The 20,902-nt window shown below is 47.9% G+C and overlaps 1 protein-coding gene across 2 annotated transcripts in view; it reads right to left on the bottom strand.

The window, feature by feature from the left end:
* The window catches only part of LOC130197859 (junctophilin-1-like), a 70,934-nt gene that overhangs the window by 42,671 nt on the left and 7,361 nt on the right, over positions 1-20,902 (bottom strand). For both annotated transcript variants that reach the window (XM_056420805.1, XM_056420804.1), the window contains exon 2: positions 1,358-2,117. In XM_056420805.1, coding sequence (XP_056276780.1) covers positions 1,358-2,117 — 760 coding nt within the window. The remainder of the gene's footprint in view (positions 1-1,357; positions 2,118-20,902) is intronic.

The raw sequence follows: 20,902 nt of genomic DNA, 5'->3' as shown, positions 1-20,902 counted from the left end.
GTGTGTGTGTGTGTGTGTGTGTCCGTGTAGCTGGGGAGGATATCAGCTGTTTATAAGCATCGCCCTCCTTGGCCTTATTTAGACAAGCACTACTTCTGACGCACATACATCGATACACACTCTCTCATACACACACACAAACACACACACACACACACACACACACTGCAATCTGGCCAAGAATGTGCCGACTTGCTTCTCTCCCTCTCCCTCCAGCCCACCCACCTACTCTCTTGACCTCTCTCTCTTTTTTCTCTCGCCCCCCTCCCCCACCCAACCCTCTCGCTCTCCTCCGTGTCTCAACTCAGCTAGTGCAGTGCCCCGGAAGTGCTGCTTGCATAGAACCACCCGGCACCACAGAGATAGAGCGGGTCGTCTCCTCATCGGATATCGGTGGTTCGATCCCCGGCTCCTTCAGTCCTTCGCGTGTCCTCGGGCGACAAATGAAACGCCGAGGTCGGAACGCAAGCATCAGTGTGAGAATACGAGTGAATGTAAATGTGAAGCGCTCCGAGTGGTCGTCAGAGTCCAAAAGGCACCATGCAAGTCTGTTTACCCCCTGATGATCTAAACCACTTTATATGGAACTCTGGAAGGAGAATAATCTCTCACTGGCAAGGAAAACAGTGCCAAGTGTGTTAGGTTGAGGTCATAAGAAATGGAGGTACCCCGTTAACTGTGACGGTTCTATACCACACCTCTTTTTACCTTCGCATTGAAAATGCGGAAGGTTATGTTTTGATCGCCGTGTATTTGTATGCGTGCGTGCGTGTTATTCGCATAAGTCAAAAAGTATTAAACCGAATCGCATGACATTTGGTGGGATGATTGGTTATTATCCGGGGACCATTTGATTAGATTTTGGGATCGACCGGGTCAAAGGTCAAGGTCATGAAAATATCAACATCTTCTTGAATCGCATGAAATTTGGTGGGATGATTGTTTATTATCCGGGAACCATCTGATTAGATTTTGGGATTGATCGGGTCAAAGGTCATGGTCAAGGTCATGAAAAGGTCAAAATCTTCTTTTTACCATAGCACGGTCAATTTTTATCCAATTGGCATGCAGCTAATGCCAAAATGTTCATAAGTCAATACCCAATCTTGTGATATGCGAAGGTATGCGCTCTACCGAGTGCCCGTTCTAGTTTCTATTTGGTTTGCTTCTAACCTGTCGGATTGCTCTTTTCGGGGGGTGAAGGCCGTAAGGTGTCCTGATGGCGTCAGGGTTGAAGGAGCTGAACATGTAATCATCGCTTATGGTCCAAGTCCAATCAGGGACTCTAGCAGGAGGACCCTTATGACTCGTTAGCTTAAAAATGGCCCAGAACCTCAGCGCTCTGAGATGATCTTACCTGGAGATGGCGATCTCCACTTTGGTTCTGGCGATAGCCGCCGCTCTGACCGCTCCCTCGATGGCTCGGTCCACCTTCTGTTTGGTCTTGTTGCTCCTCAGCGGGATCAGCTGCTTCCTGATGCCCCGGGACAGAGTGTTGTTCTTGTACTTGCCCTCTTCCTTGGCGCCGTCGGGGAAGACGGTGCAGCCGTAGCCGTGGCGCTTATTGTTCAGCCACTCGCCTTCGTACTTCATGCCGTTGGAGCGCTCCGACACGCCGAAGCCGCTGCGCTTGTCGTTCTTCCACTCGCCCATGTAGGCCTCGGTGGTGGTGGCGTCCACGTTGTCCTCCAGGGTCATGTAGTCGTCGCCGGGGTCTCCGTCTCCGAAGCTGAGGGTGGAGTTGTTGTCGCTGGAGCTGATGCGGCTCATGTTGGTGTCGCTGTGCGCCGAGCTGCGCTTGCTCGAGATCGACGAGCGCGAGTCCGACTTGCGCAACCGCTGGAGGCTCCCGAAGAGGGAGCCGCGGCGGAAGAGGCCCTTCTTCTTGTCCGGGCCGTCTCCGTCGGAGTGGAAGTTGAGGACGAAGCCGCCGCGGGTGCCGGCGGGGATGTCCGACAGGCTGTCCCGCAGCACCGCGCCGTTGCTCTGCTCGCTGCGCAGGGAGGACAGCGAGGTCCGGAGAGGCGAGCGGATGACGGAGGCCATGCCGTACGGGACGCTCTGACGCACGCCGTAGCCGTGGCGCATCCCCCCGGTCCACTGACCCTGGTACGTACCTGCCACGAGGACAGAGGGAGACGGTGAGTCCAGAGAGAGAGGAATAAGAGTCACACATACAGAAGTCATTGAGCGTGAGCGACCAGAACAACCAACCAGAGCAAACTGAACAACAGTTACACTCAAGACCGATCGGTGAAGGTGTCGAGTTTTATTGTTTGCACACATTTTTTCCAAAGAGGTTGTTTTAGGAGACACTGAGCTCCTCTCTCCTCTCCTCTCTCCTTAGGGACGTTTAGGATACACTGAGCTCCTCTCTCCTCTCCTCTCTCCTTAGGGACGTTTAGGATACACTGAGCTCCTCTCTCCTCTCCTCTCTCTCCTTATGGACGCTTAGGATACACTGAGCTCCTCTCTCCTCTCCTCTCTCCTTATGGACGCTTAGGATACACTGAGCTCCTCTCTCCTCTCTCTCTCCTTAGGGACGTTTAGGATACACTGAGCTCCTCTCTCTCTCTCTCTCTCCTTATGGACGCTTAGGATACACTGAGCTCCTCTCTCCTCTCTCTCTCCTTATGGACGCTTAGGATACACTGAGCTCCTCTCTCCTCTCCTCTCTCCTTATGGACGCTTAGGATACACTGAGCTCCTCTCTCCTCTCTCTCTCTCCTTATGGACGCTTAGGATACACTGAGCTCCTCTCTCCTCTCCTCTCTCCTTATGGACGTTTAGGATACACTGAGCTCCTCTCTCCTCTCCTCTCTCCTTATGGACGTTTAGGATACACTGAGCTCCTCTCTCCTCTCCTCTCCTTATGGACGCTTAGGATACACTGAGCACCTCTCTCCTCTCTCCTTAAGGACGCTTAGGATACACTGAGCTCCTCTCTCCTCTCCTCTCTCCTTATGGACGTTTAGGATACACTGAGCTCCTCTCTCCTCTCTCCTTATGGACGCTTAGGATACACTGAGCACCTCTCTCCTCTCTCCTTAAGGACGCTTAGGATACACTGAGCTCCTCTCCTCTCCTCTCTCCTTATGGACGTTTAGGATACACTGAGCTCCTCTCTCCTCTCCTCTCTCCTTATGGACGTTTAGGATACACTGAGCACCTCTCTCCTCTCCTCTCTCCTTATGGACGCTAGGATACACTGAGCTCCTCTCTCCTCTCCTCTCTCCTTATGGATGTTTAGGATACACTGAGCACCTCTCTCCTCTCCTCTCTCCTTATGGGTGAATTTCCATCTCTCCATCACACGATTTCACTTCTCATCGGGACCTGGCTGTGTCTGATGCCTCCTGCCTGGTGGGCCGGCCTCCTGTCACGGCCCTGCTGATGCCCCCCCCCATTTAATGTGTTGATTGAAGATTTAACTTGACTCAAGATCAAGATTTAGAAGTAGACTTTATGACGAAATCGACTGTAATCTGGTAACATTTGACCGATTTTTTATGCATTTGGTTTGTTATAAACATAAGAAATATAAAAATTATTCGTTACACTGTAGTCACTGGGGACAAATCAGTTGTGGCACAACATGAATTTACTAAATTGGCTCCGATATATGAACAGCAAGTGTTACGTAATATAGAATTTCAGGTTTTGTGAGTTTTGCAAACATTTTATATATATTTATTTGTTATGGATTCGATATGAAATAATATTATAGTATTGTATTTTCAACACAACAATATTGGATGATAATAAGGTTCATAGTATTACTTGAATAAAAGGGTTACCTATCAATGGTGGACGTTATGGTTATTATTTATTGCGTTAACTTTACCTCTGATAACCACGCAGACCAGTTTCACTTGATCATAAACATTCAAACCATCGGTGTTGTGTGATGGTGGCTTGTATGATGTAAGCAGCCTTTCAGTTATCGAAGATATAAGCCGACTCAAATTGGAAATCAAATTCAAGTAAATATTTCAGCAGCACAGCCCCGGAGCAGAGACACAGACGCTTTGCTTGTGTGCCAATAGTTTCAATCACACCTTGTCCTGCTTGTGATATCATTTAGTTTACCTAGACTGTCGTGTGTGAAAGACTCCTCAGTCTCCCACCCGTCACACACAGCTGTGTAGTCTCTGTCACACTCATTGGATGATTATATAACTCTGTAATGATTCCTTCTGGTCACATGACATCTATTGTTTTCTCCATCCTGGAGAGGGATCCTCCTCTGTTGCTCTCCTCAAGGTTTCTGAACCTCTTGCTCTATGTTTAGGTTTTCTGGGGGAGTTTATCCTGATCTGATGTGAGGTCAAAGGTCAGGGTTGTCTAGGTGTACAGATTGTAAAGCCTTCTGAGGCAAATTTGTGATTTTGAGCCATGAAGAATAAACTGAGTAGCTGGCTCTGACCATGAGGCGATAAATGATTGTTTCTGATTTTTGACTTTCCGATCGCTCCTGACCGGGCTGAAGATTCCCCCCCGGGCTTAGAGGTGGGGAGCCCTGTTGCCCTGTTGGTGCATTTGGTTTGCTGATGTTGATCGATTCATCGTGAGCTTGAAAATAAAATGACGACGCAAGCCAAGGCTATGCCTGCCCAGGGAAGCTGTGACACTATGAGACCACATGCTCAAACACTGAGGACGCCACGTGGAAGAGTTTCTTACATATATATGTATGTATAAGTATTGCAATATCCACATATATATATATATATATATATGCAGGACAATGAACTGGGTGTTACTAGAAAAAGACCTGCTGCAGCTTCAGAGCATTTAATTGGAGACTTTATCACAGAAGGGATGATGGAAAATGTCAAATATTGCCAGACCGCTGACATTAATCTGTTAGAATAAACTCTGCCACCATAATAATAGTCTGTCGTATGAAACTGCACGAGCCACACTCTTAGTGAAACGGAGCAAGAGAGTCTTCAACATCTGTACATATTTCCAATTGGAACAGAATATTTGACGGATAACAGAAACGAGAGGGATTTAAATCAAATCATTCGCATTTGATTGGACCGCTAAGGAGGTGGGCGGGGTCATAATTTGTGTTGGGTAGCAAAAACTGGTGCAATGCATGCCATCCATTTGAAAGCGGAGGCATGCACCGCGTATGTCTGCGTTAGCTGGAGCAGCCTGAACTCAGATTAGAACCGTGACATTGATTGCAAATCTTGCATTCATAAAAGTAGAGCAACAAATAAGAAATTAGCTATTATAACCATGTTTAAGCTAGCTCGTAGCTAGCGCTAGCTATGAGCTTAGAGCGCGACAGCCTGGTATCCGTGTGTTGTCAGTGCTCCATGAGAACATCTTTCACAGGGAATATGGCCCAAGAGGTTTTTAATGTCCTCATTGTCAATCGGCGTTTTGTGCTCTTTTTTTAAAGTATCGGTTCAGGCACCGTTTAGGCACCGTCATCGTTTAAAAAGTACCGGTTTAGCACCGGTATCGGAAAAAACCCAAACGATACCCATCCCTAGTCCTGATGTCATGCGATACTTTGCTAAAAGTTACAGATTGATTGATGGATGGGCGTCATGATATTTTAGTTTGGTACCAGCTTCTATAAGCACCTGATAGTTAGTTTTACAGGGAGAAAAGATGAACTTTGAAAATACAAAGATATATATGTTTCATAATTGATCAAAAAGGTGCACATTAATACCTAGCGGTGTGATCTTAAAGAGTGAAAATGCTGTCTTGAGGACCCCTGAACTCAAACTAGGACTGAAATCATCAATCCAACCTTTCACACAAGCTTTGCTTAGAAGCTGTTTTAGTAGTCTGTAGGACTGCCAGTGTATAACTGCGGGTACTGATTGTCCTGCCTGAGGGTCCTCCACGTACTCTGTATCGTTCAGCATTTTTACCTTCGCATTGAAAATGCAGAAGGTTATGTTTTGATCGCCGTGTATTTGTATGCGTGCGTGTTATTCGCATGAGTCAAAAAGTATTAAACTGAATCGCATTAAATTTGGTGGGATGATTGGTTATTTTCCGGGGACCATTTGATTAGATGTTGGGATCGATCGGGTCAAAGGTCAAGGTCATGAAAAAGGTCAAAATCTTCTTGAATTGCATGAAATTTGGTGGGATGATTGGTTATTATCCGGGGACCATTTGATTCGATTGTGGGATTGGTCGGGTCAAAGGTCAAGGTCAAGGTCATGAAAAGGTCAAAATCTTCTTTTTACCAATTTATCAATTTGTATCCAATTGGCATGAAACTAATGCCAAAATGTTCATAATTCAATGCCCAATCTTGTGATATGCGAAGGTATGCGCTCTACCGAGTGCCCGTTCTAGTCTTTGGTTTGTTTGTGTTTCGTCATTTGTATAAACGCTCTGGTTTCATTGGGCGTTGGTCATGATGCCTGCTGTCTGTCGTTCTGCTCCTGTGATGGGGAGAGGCCGTTACCACGTCACATCCACCTGGATCTAAATAACGATTCCATGATCAGCGACCTGGTATAATCGGTGCCAAGTGAAAAACATGGATACATATCATCTTCTAGATACACGCCTTTATTTCTGAATTACCATGGCATGTGTCTGTTGCCATGTGCACCTCCTTCCTCCACAGTGATGAAGCCATCCACTCATATTTCCGTGGCTCTGTGTGAGTTGATGAATGGAACGGATCGTGCTCTTCGCAGACTCTAATAATGCGATATTGTGATTGTTTACCCTCCTCCTACAGGAGAGACCCAGTGTGGGATGGGAACACCGAAATGGAACGTGTCATTATTTATTCATTTCACCTTTTTTCCTGGTTCCTTTGGGCCAAACCTCCGGTAGCGCCACCAAAGCCCACGTTGTTCTGGGAACTGTGCTGCATTGCAATAACATGTCAGCTGTACTCTGCTCGTTGCAAGGCTAGAAAACCTACATGTCAATTACACAATGGACAATTTAGACCGGGAGGAAAAGCCAAACGGAAACGAATAAGAAAGATCTGTGGGATGAGATGAATTGTGTCATCATTGCCTCTGTGAGCTATGTTGACTGTTGTTAAGCAGCCCAAACTCTGCTATCTAGCTACCTGTTGATGTTCAAACACCTGCATATCTGTGTCTTCCACTACTATCTCTTCCCCAAGTCCCTCCCACCCCATAAGGAAGCACGGCCCTCAGGTGGTCTGGCTTATCATATCGGCCTATCACGTGGCCATCAATTAAAAGCAAATTGCAACGATGAGAGCACTTGAAAGTTTGGTTGAACGTTGTGAAATGTGCAGCTAACGACATATTTTGTTCACAAATCATCATATTTAACAATGGATCACATGGCTGAATGTATGTGAGAGCTGCCCACAGGTAATTATCCAACTCTGCATCCCCCTTCAGCTCACAGCTGCGTTCATGTCATTGTTTTAGTATCACTAACCAAAGGTTATTGGCTTGGTTCAGTTCATTTGCCGTATGCACAACAGGTGACCAATCGTATTGTCTATAAAATAGAAAGAAATCAAATATATTGTAATATTGTTGTATACTGGTGTACAGTAGTGATTAAATGGATACAGTGTCATTTAGATGGGGTAAGATACAGATATACTGCGCTGTGTTTACTGTTCAGGTGTGATCACGAGGTAGTCGTCGTATTAGGTGACTCTATACCGTGTGAATAGAGTGTCGTAGAGGTGAGATCGAGAACTCAAGAGTTCAACTCGCCACTCTCATCAACCTGGTTTCATTAAAGCAGCAGCTGTTTGAGAGAAAAAGCTCTAAGAGGCCCAAAGTCCAGAGAGATCAGGTATTCTGTTCACTACCTGATCAGGTACTCTGTTCACTACCTGATCAGGTATTCTGTTCACTACCTGATCAGATACTCTGTTCACTACCTGATCAGGTATTCTGTTCACTACCTGATCAGGTACTCTGTTCACTACCTGATCAGGTATTCTGTTCACTACCTGATCAGATACTCTGTTCACTACCTGATCAGGTATTCTGTTCACTACCTGATCAGGTATTCTGTTCACTACCTGATCAGATACTCTGTTCACTACCTGATCAGGTATTCTGTTCACTACCTGATCAGGTATTCTGTTCACTACCTGATCAGGTACTCTGTTCACTACCTGATCAGATACTCTGTTCACTACCTGATCAGGTATTCTGTTCACTACCTGATCAGGTATTCTGTTCACTACCTGATCAGGTACTCTGTTCACTACCTGATCAGGTATTCTGTTCACTGATCAGGTATTCTGTTCACTACCTGATCAGGTATTCTGTTCACTACCTGATCAGGTACTCTGTTCACTACCTGATCAGGTATTCTGTTCACTGATCAGGTATTCTGTTCACTACCTGATCAGGTACTCTGTTCACTACCTGATCAGGTACTCTGTTCACTGATCAGGTACTCTGTTCACTACCTGATCAGGTACTCTGTTCACTATCTGATCAGGTACTCTGTTCACTATCTGATCAGGTACTCTGTTCACTGATCAGGTACTCTGTTCACTACCTGATCAGGTACTCTGTTCACTATCTGATCAGGTACTCTGTTCACTATCTGATCAGGTATTCTGTTCACTCTCTGATCAGGTACTCTGTTCACTACCTGATCAGATACTCTGTTCACTACCTGATCAGGTACTCTGTTCACTATCTGATCAGGTACTCTGTTCACTGATCAGGTACTCTGTTCACTACCTGATCAGGTACTCTGTTCACTATCTGATCAGGTACTCTGTTCACTATCTGATCAGGTACTCTGTTCACTATCTGATCAGATACTCTGTTCACTATCTGATCAGGTACTCTGTTCACTGATCAGGTACTCTGTTCACTACCTGATCAGGTACTCTGTTCACTATCTGATCAGGTACTCTGTTCACTACCTGATCAGGTACTCTGTTCACTCTCTGATCAGATACTCTGTTCACTATCTGATCAGATACTCTGTTCACTACCTGATCAGGTACTCTGTTCACTATCTGATCAGGTACTCTGTTCACTACCTGATCAGGTACTCTGTTCACTACCTGATCAGGTACTCTGTTCACTATCTGATCAGGTACTCTGTTCACTGATCAGGTACTCTGTTCACTACCTGATCAGGTACTCTGTTCACTATCTGATCAGGTACTCTGTTCACTACCTGATCAGGTACTCTGTTCACTATCTGATCAGGTACTCTGTTCAATACCTGATCAGGTACTCTGTTCAATATCTGATCAGATACTCTGTTCAATACCTGATCAGGTACTCTGTTCACTATCTGATCAGGTACTCTGTTCACTACCTGATCAGGTATTCTGTTCAATATCTGATCAGATACTCTGTTCAATACCTGATCGTGGTAGCTCCGCGGAGATTGTGCGCTCTTTTAGTTTTTGTGTTTATTTTTAATATTTTCTTTGCCACGAACACATCGGCAATAACAACATACGAACGCAGCACACTTTTGGACATAAACTTTTGCGCAAAACAAGGGTTTTTGTCCACTTTTTCCATCGATCCAGCGTGGCCGGCAGAGATCGTACGAGCGAACCACAACAACAACAGTGGAGCCGCTACTACGGGGAGACGACGAAAACATCGAGGGAAACGGAGCGGAATTCGGAACAGACTGAGAGTTCAAGCCCACCGTCCACCTCTGCCCAGCATCCTTCTTGCTAACGTCCAGTCTCTGGAAAATAAGATGGATGATGTTAGGGCAAGGATCAGATTCCAACGGGACATGAGGACTGTAACATCTTTTGTCTGGCGGAAACATGGCTGACCCGCTGGTGCGGATCGAGTCATATGCCCAACCGAGTCCTTCTCTGTTTTCCGTGCAGACAGAACGGAAGAGTCTGGTAAATCTAAGGGTGGAGGGTTTGCTTCATGACTAACAACAAGTGGTGCAACCCCAAGGACATTAAGACTCTTTCTCGTTCCTGCTCACGAACCTGGAACATCTGACGATCTCATGCCGTCCATTCTACCTTCCCGGGAGTTCAGCTCGGTCATCACCACAGCCGTCTACATACCACCACAAGCGGACACCGACGTAGCACTATCGGACCTACATGATGTGTTATGTCGGCATCAGAACAAGTATCCCGACGCGGCTGTGGTGGTGGCTGGGGACTTTAATAGGGCAAACCTAAAAAAAGTCATGCCGAACTTTCACCAGCACATTACGTGTGCTACCAGAGGGGAAAGAACGTTGGACCACTGCTATACGCCATTCAAGAGAGGCTACAAGGCTGTCTCTCCCTCCGTTCGGCAAATCGGACCATGCCGCCATTTTCTTGCTTCCGGAGTACCAACAAAAGATTGCACGGGAAGCGGTAGTGACGAGGGACGTGAAGCGGTGGTCTGACCAATCAGAGGCTGAGCTACAGGACGCTCTGCGTGTCGTCGACTGGGACATGATCCAATCCAGTTCCAGTGACGTCAGCGAGTTTGCGGACGTAGCAATGAGCCTCATAGCAACGCTAGCGGACACCATCGTCCCCACGGTAAAAGTTAGGGTCTTTCCTAACCAAAAGCCGTGGGTTGATAGATCCATCCGTGAAGCTGTGAACGCCTGCATTGCTGCCTATAACTCCGGTCTTGTATCCGCAACATGGATGAGTACAAGGCAGCGGTCTATGGACTGAGGAGGCGGTGAAGGAGGCCAAGAGGAGGTACCGAGACAGAGTGGAATCACAGATGGAGCAGCGCGACACCAGGCGCCTATGGCAGGGGCTACGGACTATCACAGACTACCAGAGCAGACCCCGCGCAATGGTGAGTGCCGACGCATCCCTAGCGGACGACCTGAACTCATTTTATGCACGGTTTGAGGCTAGCAACAACAGCGCTAGCTCGCCGGCTAACAACAACACCGTTAGCGTAGCCGAGGTGAGTTCTACCGCTGGGGATGAACACACACTCTGTGACCGAGCACAGTGTGAGGAGGGCTCTGTTGAGGGTGAACACCAGGAAAGCTGCAGGTCCAGATGGCATATCTGGGCGAGTACTGAAGACCTGTGCTAACCAGCTAGCTCCAGTGTTCACCACAATATTCAACCTCTCCTGGCTGAGTCCGTGGTCCCCGCCTGCTTCAAGAGACCCACTATTGTCCCTGTGCCCAAGAATGCTTCTCCAGCATGTATGAATGACTACCGACCGTGGCCCTCACCTCGGTGGTCATGAAATGCTTTGAGAGGCTGATAAAGGACTACATCTGCGCCTTCCTCCTTCCTCCATGGACCCGCTGCAGTTTGCTTATCGCCCAAACAGATCCACGGATGATGCTGTCTCCCAGGTACTGCACACCACACTCTCTCATCTGGACAGCCAGAGGGGGCTATGTGAGACTGCTGTTCATTGATTATAGTTCAGCTTTCAACACCATAGTCCCTCCAGACTGGCCGGCAAGCTGATTGAGCTGGGACTGAACACCCCCTGTGTGCTTGGATCCTGGACTTCCTGACCGCCAGGCCACAGGTGGTCAGGGTGGGCAGACACACCTCCAAATCCCTCACCCTGAACACAGGATCCCCCCAGGGTTGCGTCCTCAGCCCCCTACTGTACTCCCTGTACACACATGACTGTGTGGCCAGGTTCAGCTCCAACACCATCATCAAGTTTGCGGATGACACAGTGGTGGTGGGCCTGATCTCTGACAACGACGAGAAGGCCTACCTGGAGGAAGTTGCTGATCTGTCACTCTGGTGCCAGGACAACAGCCTCATCATGAATGTCACCAAAACTAAGGAGCTGATTGTGGACTTTAGGAGGGTACAACAACAGAGGACGTACTCACCACTGGGGATTAACGGGACTACTGTGGAGAGGGTGAGCGGGTATAAATACCTGGGAGTCCACATCACCGAGGATCTGACATGGTCAACAAACACAGACACTCTGGTGAGAAAGGCAAGGCAGCGCCTCTACCACCTCAGGCAGCTGAGGAAATTTAAAGTTTCCCAGAGGATCCTTCAGTCCTTCTACTCTGGAGCTGTAGAGAGCGTCCTGACAGGAAGCATCACAGCCTGGTTTGGCAACTGCTCCGCTCAGGACAGGAAGGCTCTCCAGAGAGTAGTGCGTTCGGCTGAACGCACTATTGGAACTACACTCCCCACCCTGCAGGACTTGTACACCAGGAGGTGCAGAACCAGAGCCGGCAGGATCATGAAGGATCCTCACCACCCCAACAACAGACTGTTTCAGCTGCTGCGGTCAGGCAGGCGCCTCCGTAGTCACGCTGCAAGAACAGAGAGACTGAGACGGAGTTTCTTTCCTCAGGCCATCAGGATTGTGAACTCCGACCTCACCAGGACCCCCACATAGACCCACACAACTGCCCCTCTTAGGCACACACACACACACACACACACACACACTTACTGTAAATATTGTGTTGTTTTTTATTGTAAATAGTGTGTACTTGTTGCCCTTGCACATTCCTGCTGAGCATTGCCACTTTCATTTCACTGCACACCCTGTGTGTGTATGTGACAAATAAAACATCTTGAATCTTGAATCTTGAATCTTGATCAGGTACTCTGTTCAATATCTGATCAGATACTCTGTTCAATACCTGATCAGGTACTCTGTTCACTATCTGATCAGGTACTCTGTTCACTACCTGATCAGGTACTCTGTTCACTACCTGATCAGGTACTCTGTTCACTATCTGATCAGGTACTCTGTTCACTATCTGATCAGGTACTCTGTTCACTACCTGATCAGGTACTCTGTTCACTATCTGATCAGGTACTCTGTTCACTGATCAGGTACTCTGTTCACTATCTGATCAGGTACTCTGTTCACTACCTGATCAGGTACTCTGTTCACTGATCAGATACTCTGTTCACTATCTGATCAGGTACTCTGTTCACTACCTGATCAGGTACTCTGTTCACTGATCAGATACTCTGTTCACTATCTGATCAGGTACTCTGTTCACTACCTGATCAGGTACTCTGTTCACTGATCAGATACTCTGTTCACTACCTGATCAGGTACTCTGTTCACTGATCAGATACTCTGTTCACTACCTGATCAGGTACTCTGTTCACTGATCAGATACTCTGTTCAATACCTGATCAGGTACTCTGTTCAATACCTGATCAGGTACTCTGTTCACTACCTGATCATCTACTCTGTACAGCAGACATACAGTTAGAAACCAGCTGTTGAACATAGTGGAGCATTTAGCAATTAAAAACAGACTGGTCCTGTTCCACGGACTTGGAGGAGACCAAAACAGAGGTAAAAAAGAGAGTGAATAATCATCATCATCATCATCCGGTGGACACACATCCCTCATGTGAATGATAATGTTTCTCTGTACTACTGGATGTGGAAATGGGCAAATGTTGGCTAACACATGAGCCACGTCCACGAGCAAGAGGATGAGAACTCAATGCTGTGTTGACAGCCTGATGATTCTGCTGCTACCAAGAGGTCAAATGCAGGTTTAATAGATCGTTTGAAGTATCGATATATATATACAGGACTGTCTCAGAAAATTAGAATACAGCTTAAGAAAACTCAAATATCCTATCTCTAAATATTAGAATATCATGAAAAAGTATACTACTAGGGTATTAAACAAATCACTTGAATTGTCTAATTAACTCGAAACACCTGCAAGGGTTTCCTGAGCCTTGACAAACACTCAGCTGTTATAAATCTTTTTTTTACTTGGTCTGAGGAAATATTAAAATTTTATGAGATAGGATTTTAGAGTTTTCTTAAGCTGTAAGCCATAATCAGCAATATTATAAGAATAAAAGGCTTGCAATATTTCAGTTGATTTGTAATGAATCCAGAATGCATGACATTTTTGTTTTTTTAATTGCATTACAGAAAATAAAGAACTTTATCACAATATTCTAATTTTCTGAGACAGTCCTGTATATATATATAAAATTACATTTAAAGAAATTTAATATTAATATCTCAGAAATCCATAAATGGTGAGACAAAATGGAAATGTTTAGAACCCAATGGGAAACAATCCTACAAAGCCACCACTGGAATCTAATTCTAGAAATGGTATAGTACTAATAATATTAGTGTAGCCCGATCTTTGTGCAGAAATACTAACTTTAAATATATTTACCAGACTTTTTGTTTTAAAATTGGAATGACAACATGATAAATGAAGCTTGGTACTATTCGGTACTGCCCTAAGAGATAATCCATCAATGACCGTGTAGTAATTACTGTACTTACTTAAAACAGGAAATACTTTAGTAGAGTGATATATTTGTTCTTTCTGCTGAGGAATTATACAAACATGCCCATCTATATTGTATTTGTATTGTGTACTTCTATAAAATCCTACAATCTTTGGAGATTGTCCTGAAACTAAATCCCCAACTAACAAGACAACAAACCCTGAGCACGCCCACTGCCGGACTTAGTCCGGTCCTCAAAGCAGCAGCAGTGAGCGTCAGTGGGTGATGGAGCCGTAAGGAAAGCTCAGACTCAGGTCCTTATGGCTTATGCTGGAGAATGTAAGAATGAGCTATTTTAAAAGATGGAAGTAACGTGAGACACAGGGAAGTCTGTTGGCTGCCCAAACATAACTCCAACAGCTTTCTTGCGCTGTGGAATACGCCTCCTCGACAGTGGTCAGTATTCTATCAAAACAGAGCTCCTCTGGGCCATTAACAAAGTGAAAACCAGCCGCATTTGGGAGTAAACTCAGTCATTGAGCGGCATCTTAGGTCAAAAAGAAATTGGATCTCAGTGTCTGCTGGCATCGTCCACCAGAGTAGCCAGTAGCTATGGAGGTCTAACTCACTAAAGCTCAATTAGGATGGGACCACGATTTTAAAAAATGACCAACGAATTCAGTATCAGTAACACAGGGTGAGTAATTGATAAACAGATGATCCCTTGAGGGGGTGAAGAATTCCTTTAAGAGTCTTGCTACCCCTCAGATTGGACTTGTAACCCCAGGTCAGGAACCTGTGATCTAGCCATTGATTTAGTTTGAACCCATGTGAATGGGACTTGAAACACAGGCGTCGGTGGTCTGTACTCTTGTACTCTATGTGGCTCTATATTATGTATTACTCATTGGCTTTAATATCACTAACATACTACATTGACCCTGGCTGTTTCTGCAACCACAAAACTTCCAGCAGGTTCAGGATATTAAAAGAGACTAAACGAAAAGAGAACTGATTAAGAAAAGCATTTCTGATGATTCAGAGCACTAGAGTTATTAAACCAACATAATTAATGATGATGTATTAATCATGTGAGCCATTTTCGGCCAAGTCATTTGTTTCAGTACTTCCCCCCTTTTTATTTGCTAAATTGCCTTATTTCCCTAAGGGAAAATGACCACTATCAGAGATGAAAGGGGGTTATGGTGGATTTGGGAAGTACAAATTAAACTAAACATGAATTTAGTTTCAATGAAAAGTCCATTACTACTCCTGCAATACATTGAAACTGAACACACGGTACACATTAAATGGTAAATGCTTAACCCTTGTGTTGCCTTCGGGTCATTTTGACCCGATTCAATATTTATCCCTCCTGTCGCCTTCGGGTCAATTTGACCCAATTCAATGTTTAATGTCGGTGTTCTTTCGGGAGTCAACAAACAAACATAAAGTACCTCACACTTAAACTTGGAAAACAATATTAATTCTAATAATTTTCTGGAGATTTTAATAGCTGGGGTCATATTGACCTCAAGGGTAAAATATGTTAGTAAATATAAAGGTAACAGGAGGGTTAAACATTGAATCGGGTCATATTGACCCGAAGGCAACACAAGGGTTAATCTGAGCTCCACAGGCTAATATTACCTTCGTATTGCTTTCATTCAGTGAGTAGTCTCACAACGTCTGATTGGCAATACCCTAATGCTTTGGCAAAGAACAATTTGACACAGTAAAGTGGATTAATTCCTGCCACATCAAGGTGCAGGGCAGAGCTAAAGATAGAGGGGGCAGAAGAGAGGGGCCCCAGAAATGGTTTCACATAACCAGTTGTGGGTAAAAGTAGCTCCACAGACCATTTACTGCGATACATGAATATGATACAGCACAGGGGTTTACTTGGGAGAAAATGCTGTAGTTTGGAAATACAGAGTAAGAAGTGAAAGTAAACAATTTTGTTGACGTGCTACAGGGCTCTAGCCTATAGCTGTGTCTTTTTTCACAAGGCCTCAAATTGAAAGGGCCCAGCACATTCATACATTCACATCTTGTCGATTATGCTACAGGCCCTCTGAAGAAGAAGACGGTGAGGAAGAGGAGGTCTGCTCCCTGGTATAACCCTCAGACCGCAAACTATAGAAACATCACCAAAGCTTGAAAGCATATGGCGTTCCACCAATTTGGAAGAATAACGCTTAGTTTGTCAAGTGAGTCTTGAATCCTATAAGAAGGCCCTCCGTGATGCCAGAGCAGCCACTTACTCATCAGGACTAGAAGAAGAACAACCCCAGGTTTCTCTTTAGCACTGTAGCTGACAGAGAGTCACAGCTCTGTGGAGCCGAGTATTCCTATAGACCTCAGTGGTAATGACTTTATGAACTTCTTTAATGAAAAGATTCTAACTATTAGAGCAGGGGTCGGGAACCTATGGCTCTTCTAGTGAGGGCATATGGATCCCAGACAATTTTGAGTTTCCGTCTCGTGCGCTGCAGAGCTCCGATGCTACCCCCCCCCCCCCCCCGTAGCATCATGCAGCACCAGAAGTCGCATTAAAATTATACGTTAAAGATACTATATGGCTCTCAATGAAATATATTTGGAAATATTTGGCTGTTATGGCTCTCCCAGTCAAAAAGGTTCCTGACCCCTGTATTAGAGGATAGATTAATAATCTCTTGCCCTTAACCAGTGCCAATCTGTCCTCAAGTGGAATGGCCTTGGAAACCGCTGTATGCCCTGGGGTATATTTAGATGGCTTTTCTCCCATCAACCGTGACCAATTATCGTCAACGGTTTCTACTTCTAACACGTCTACCTGTCTCTTGGACCCCATCTACCTGTCTCTTGGACCCCGTCTACCTGTCTCCTGGACCCCGTCTACCTGTCTCTTGGACCCCGTCTACCTGTCTCTAGGACCCCGTCTACCTGTCTCCTGGACCCCGTCTACCTGTCTCTTGGACCCCGTCTACCTGTCTCTTGGACCCCGTCTACCTGTCTCTAGGACCCCGTCTACCTGTCTCTGGACCCCGTCTACCTGTCTCTTGGACCCCGTCTACCTGTCTCTTGGACCCCGTCTACCTGTCTCTTGGACCCCGTCTACCTGTCTCTTGGACCCTGTCTACCTGTCTGTTGGACCCCGTCTACCTGTCTCTAGGACCCCGTCTACCTGTCTCTTGGACCCCGTCTACCTGTCTCCTGGACCCCGTCTACCTGTCTCTAGACCCCGTCTACCTGTCTCTAGACCCCGTCTACCTGTCTCTTGGACCCCGTCTACCTGTCTCTAGGACCCCGTCTACCTGTCTCCTGGACCCCGTCTACCTGTCTCTTGGACCCCGTCTACCTGTCTCTTGGACCCCGTCTACCTGTCTCTTGGACCCCGTCTACCTGTCTCCTGGACCCCGTCTACCTGTCTCTTGGACCCCGTCTACCTGTCTCTTGGACCCCGTCTACCTGTCTCCTGGACCCCGTCTACCTGTCTCTAGACCCCGTCTACCTGTCTCTAGACCCCGTCTACCTGTCTCTTGGACCCCGTCTACCTGTCTCTAGGACCCCGTCTACCTGTCTCTAGGACCCCGTCTACCTGTCTCTTGGACCCCGTCTACCTGTCTCTTGGACCCCGTCTACCTGTCTCTAGGACCCCGTCTACCTGTCTCTAGACCCCGTCTACCTGTCTCTTGGACCCCGTCTACCTGTCTCTAGGACCCCGTCTACCTGTCTCTTGGACCCCGTCTACCTGTCTCTAGGACCCCATCTACCTGTCTCTAGGACCCGTCTACCTGTCTCTTGGACCCCGTCTACCTGTCTCTTGGACCCCGTCTACCTGTCTCTTAGACCTCGTCTACCTGTCTCTTAGACCGTGTCTACCTGTCTCTTGGACCCTGTCTACCTGTCTCTTGGACCCCGTCTACCTGTCTCCTGGACCCCGTCTACCTGTCTCTAGGACCCCGTCTACCTGTCTCTAGACCCCGTCTACCTGTCTCTAGGACCCCGTCTACCTGTCTCTTGGACCCCGTCTACCTGTCTCTAGGACCCCGTCTACCTGTCTCTAGACCCCATCTACCTGTCTCTAGACCCCGTCTTCTTGTCTCTAGACCCCGTCTACCTGTCTCTAGACCCCGTCTACCTGTCTCTAGACCCTGTCTCTAGGACCCGTCTTCTTGTCTCCAGACCCCGTCTACCTGTCTCTAGGACCCCATCTACCTGTCTCTAGACCCGTCTACCTGTCTCTTGGACCCCGTCTACCTGTCTCTAGACCCCGTCTACCTGTCTCTTGGACCCCGTCTACCTGTCTCTAGGACCCCGTCTACCTGTCTCTAGGACCCCGTCTACCTGTCTCTTGGACCCCGTCTACCTGTCTCTAGACCCCGTCTACCTGTCTCTAGGACCCCGTCTACCTGTCTCTAGACCCCGTCTACCTGTCTCTTGGACCCCGTCTACCTGTCTCTAGGACCCCGTCTACCTGTCTCTTGGACCCCGTCTACCTGTCTCTAGGACCCCATCTACCTGTCTCTAGGACCCCGTCTACCTGTCTCTTGGACCCCATCTACCTGTCTCTTGGACCCCGTCTACCTGTCTCTTAGACCTCGTCTACCTGTCTCTTAGACCGTGTCTACCTGTCTCTTGGACCCTGTCTACCTGTCTCTTGGACCCCGTCTACCTGTCTCCTGGACCCCGTCTACCTGTCTCTAGGACCCCGTCTACCTGTCTCTAGACCCCGTCTACCTGTCTCTTGGACCCAGTCTACCTGTCTCTTGGACCCCGTCTACCTGTCTCTAGGACCCCGTCTACCTGTCTCTAGACCCCGTCTACCTGTCTCTAGACCCCGTCTTCTTGTCTCTAGACCCCGTCTACCTGTCTCTAGACCCCGTCTTCTTGTCTCTAGACCCCGTCTACCTGTCTCTAGACCCCGTCTTCTTGTCTCCAGACCCCGTCTACCTGTCTCTAGGACCCCATCTACCTGTCTCTAGACCCCGTCTACCTGTCTCTTGGACCCCGTCTACCTGTCTCTAGACCCCGTCTACCTGTCTCTTGGACCCCGTCTACCTGTCTCTAGGACCCCGTCTACCTGTCTCTTGGACCCGTCTACCTGTCTCTAGGACCCCATCTACCTGTCTCTTGGACCCGTCTACCTGTCTCTAGACCCCGTCTACCTGTCTCTAGGACCCCGTCTACCTGTCTCTTTGACCTCGTCTACCTGTCTCTTGGACCGTGTCTACCTGTCTCTTGGACCCCGTCTACCTGTCTCTTGGACCCCGTCTACCTGTCTCTAGGACCCCGTCTACCTGTCTCTTGGACTCCGTCTACCTGTCTCCTGGACCCCGTCTACCTGTCTCCTGGACCCCGTCTACCTGTCTCTAGGACCCCGTCTACCTGTCTCTTGGACTCCGTCTACCTGTCTCTAGGACCCCGTCTAGCTGTCTCTAGACCCCGTCTACCTGTCTCTTGGACCCCGTCTACCTGTCTCTAGGACCCCATCTACCTGTCTCTAGGACCCCGTCTACCTGTCTCTTGGACCCCATCTACCTGTCTCTTGGACCCCGTCTACCTGTCTCTTAGACCTCGTCTACCTGTCTCTTAGACCGTGTCTACCTGTCTCTTGGACCCTGTCTACCTGTCTCTTGGACCCCGTCTACCTGTCTCCTGGACCCCGTCTACCTGTCTCTAGGACCCCGTCTACCTGTCTCTAGACCCCGTCTACCTGTCTCTTGGACCCAGTCTACCTGTCTCTTGGACCCCGTCTACCTGTCTCTAGGACCCCGTCTACCTGTCTCTAGACCCCATCTACCTGTCTCTAGACCCCGTCTTCTTGTCTCTAGACCCCGTCTACCTGTCTCTAGACCCCGTCTTCTTGTCTCTAGACCCCGTCTACCTGTCTCTAGACCCCGTCTTCTTGTCTCCAGACCCCGTCTACCTGTCTCTAGGACCCCATCTACCTGTCTCTAGACCCCGTCTACCTGTCTCTTGGACCCCGTCTACCTGTCTCTAGACCCCGTCTACCTGTCTCTTGGACCCCGTCTACCTGTCTCTAGGACCCCGTCTACCTGTCTCTTGGACCCCGTCTACCTGTCTCTAGGACCCCGTCTACCTGTCTCTTGGACCCCGTCTACCTGTCTCTTGGACCCCGTCTACCTGTCTCTAGACCCCGTCTACCTGTCTCTAGGACCCCGTCTACCTGTCTCTTTGACCTCGTCTACCTGTCTCTTGGACCGTGTCTACCTGTCTCTTGGACCCCGTCTACCTGTCTCTTGGACCCCGTCTACCTGTCTCTAGGACCCCGTCTACCTGTCTCTTGGACCCCGTCTACCTGTCTCCTGGACCCCGTCTACCTGTCTCCTGGACCCCGTCTACCTGTCTCTAGGACCCCGTCTACCTGTCTCTTGGACTCCGTCTACCTGTCTCTAGAACCCCGTCTACCTGTCTCCTGGACCCTGTCTACCTGTCTCCTGGACCCCGTCTACCTGTCTCCTGGACCCCGTCTACCTGTCTCCTGGACCCCGTCTACCTGTCTCTTGGACCCCGTCTACCTGTCTCCTGGACCCCATCTACCTGTCTCCTGGACCCCGTCTACCTGTCTCTAGGACCCCGTCTACCTGTCTCTTGGACCCCGTCTACCTGTCTCCTGGACCCCGTCTACCTGTCTCTAGACCCCGTCTACCTGTCTCTTGGACCCCGTCTACCTGTCTCTAGGACCCCGTCTACCTGTCTCTGGACCCCGTCTACCTGTCTCCTGGACCCTGTCTACCTGTCTCCTGG

Source organism: Pseudoliparis swirei, chromosome 8 (genome assembly GCF_029220125.1).
Source record: "Pseudoliparis swirei isolate HS2019 ecotype Mariana Trench chromosome 8, NWPU_hadal_v1, whole genome shotgun sequence".
Classification (NCBI taxonomy): domain Eukaryota; kingdom Metazoa; phylum Chordata; class Actinopteri; order Perciformes; family Liparidae; genus Pseudoliparis; species Pseudoliparis swirei.
Note: the sequence above shows the minus strand (reverse complement) of the source record. Positions and strands in the feature narration are given on the sequence as shown.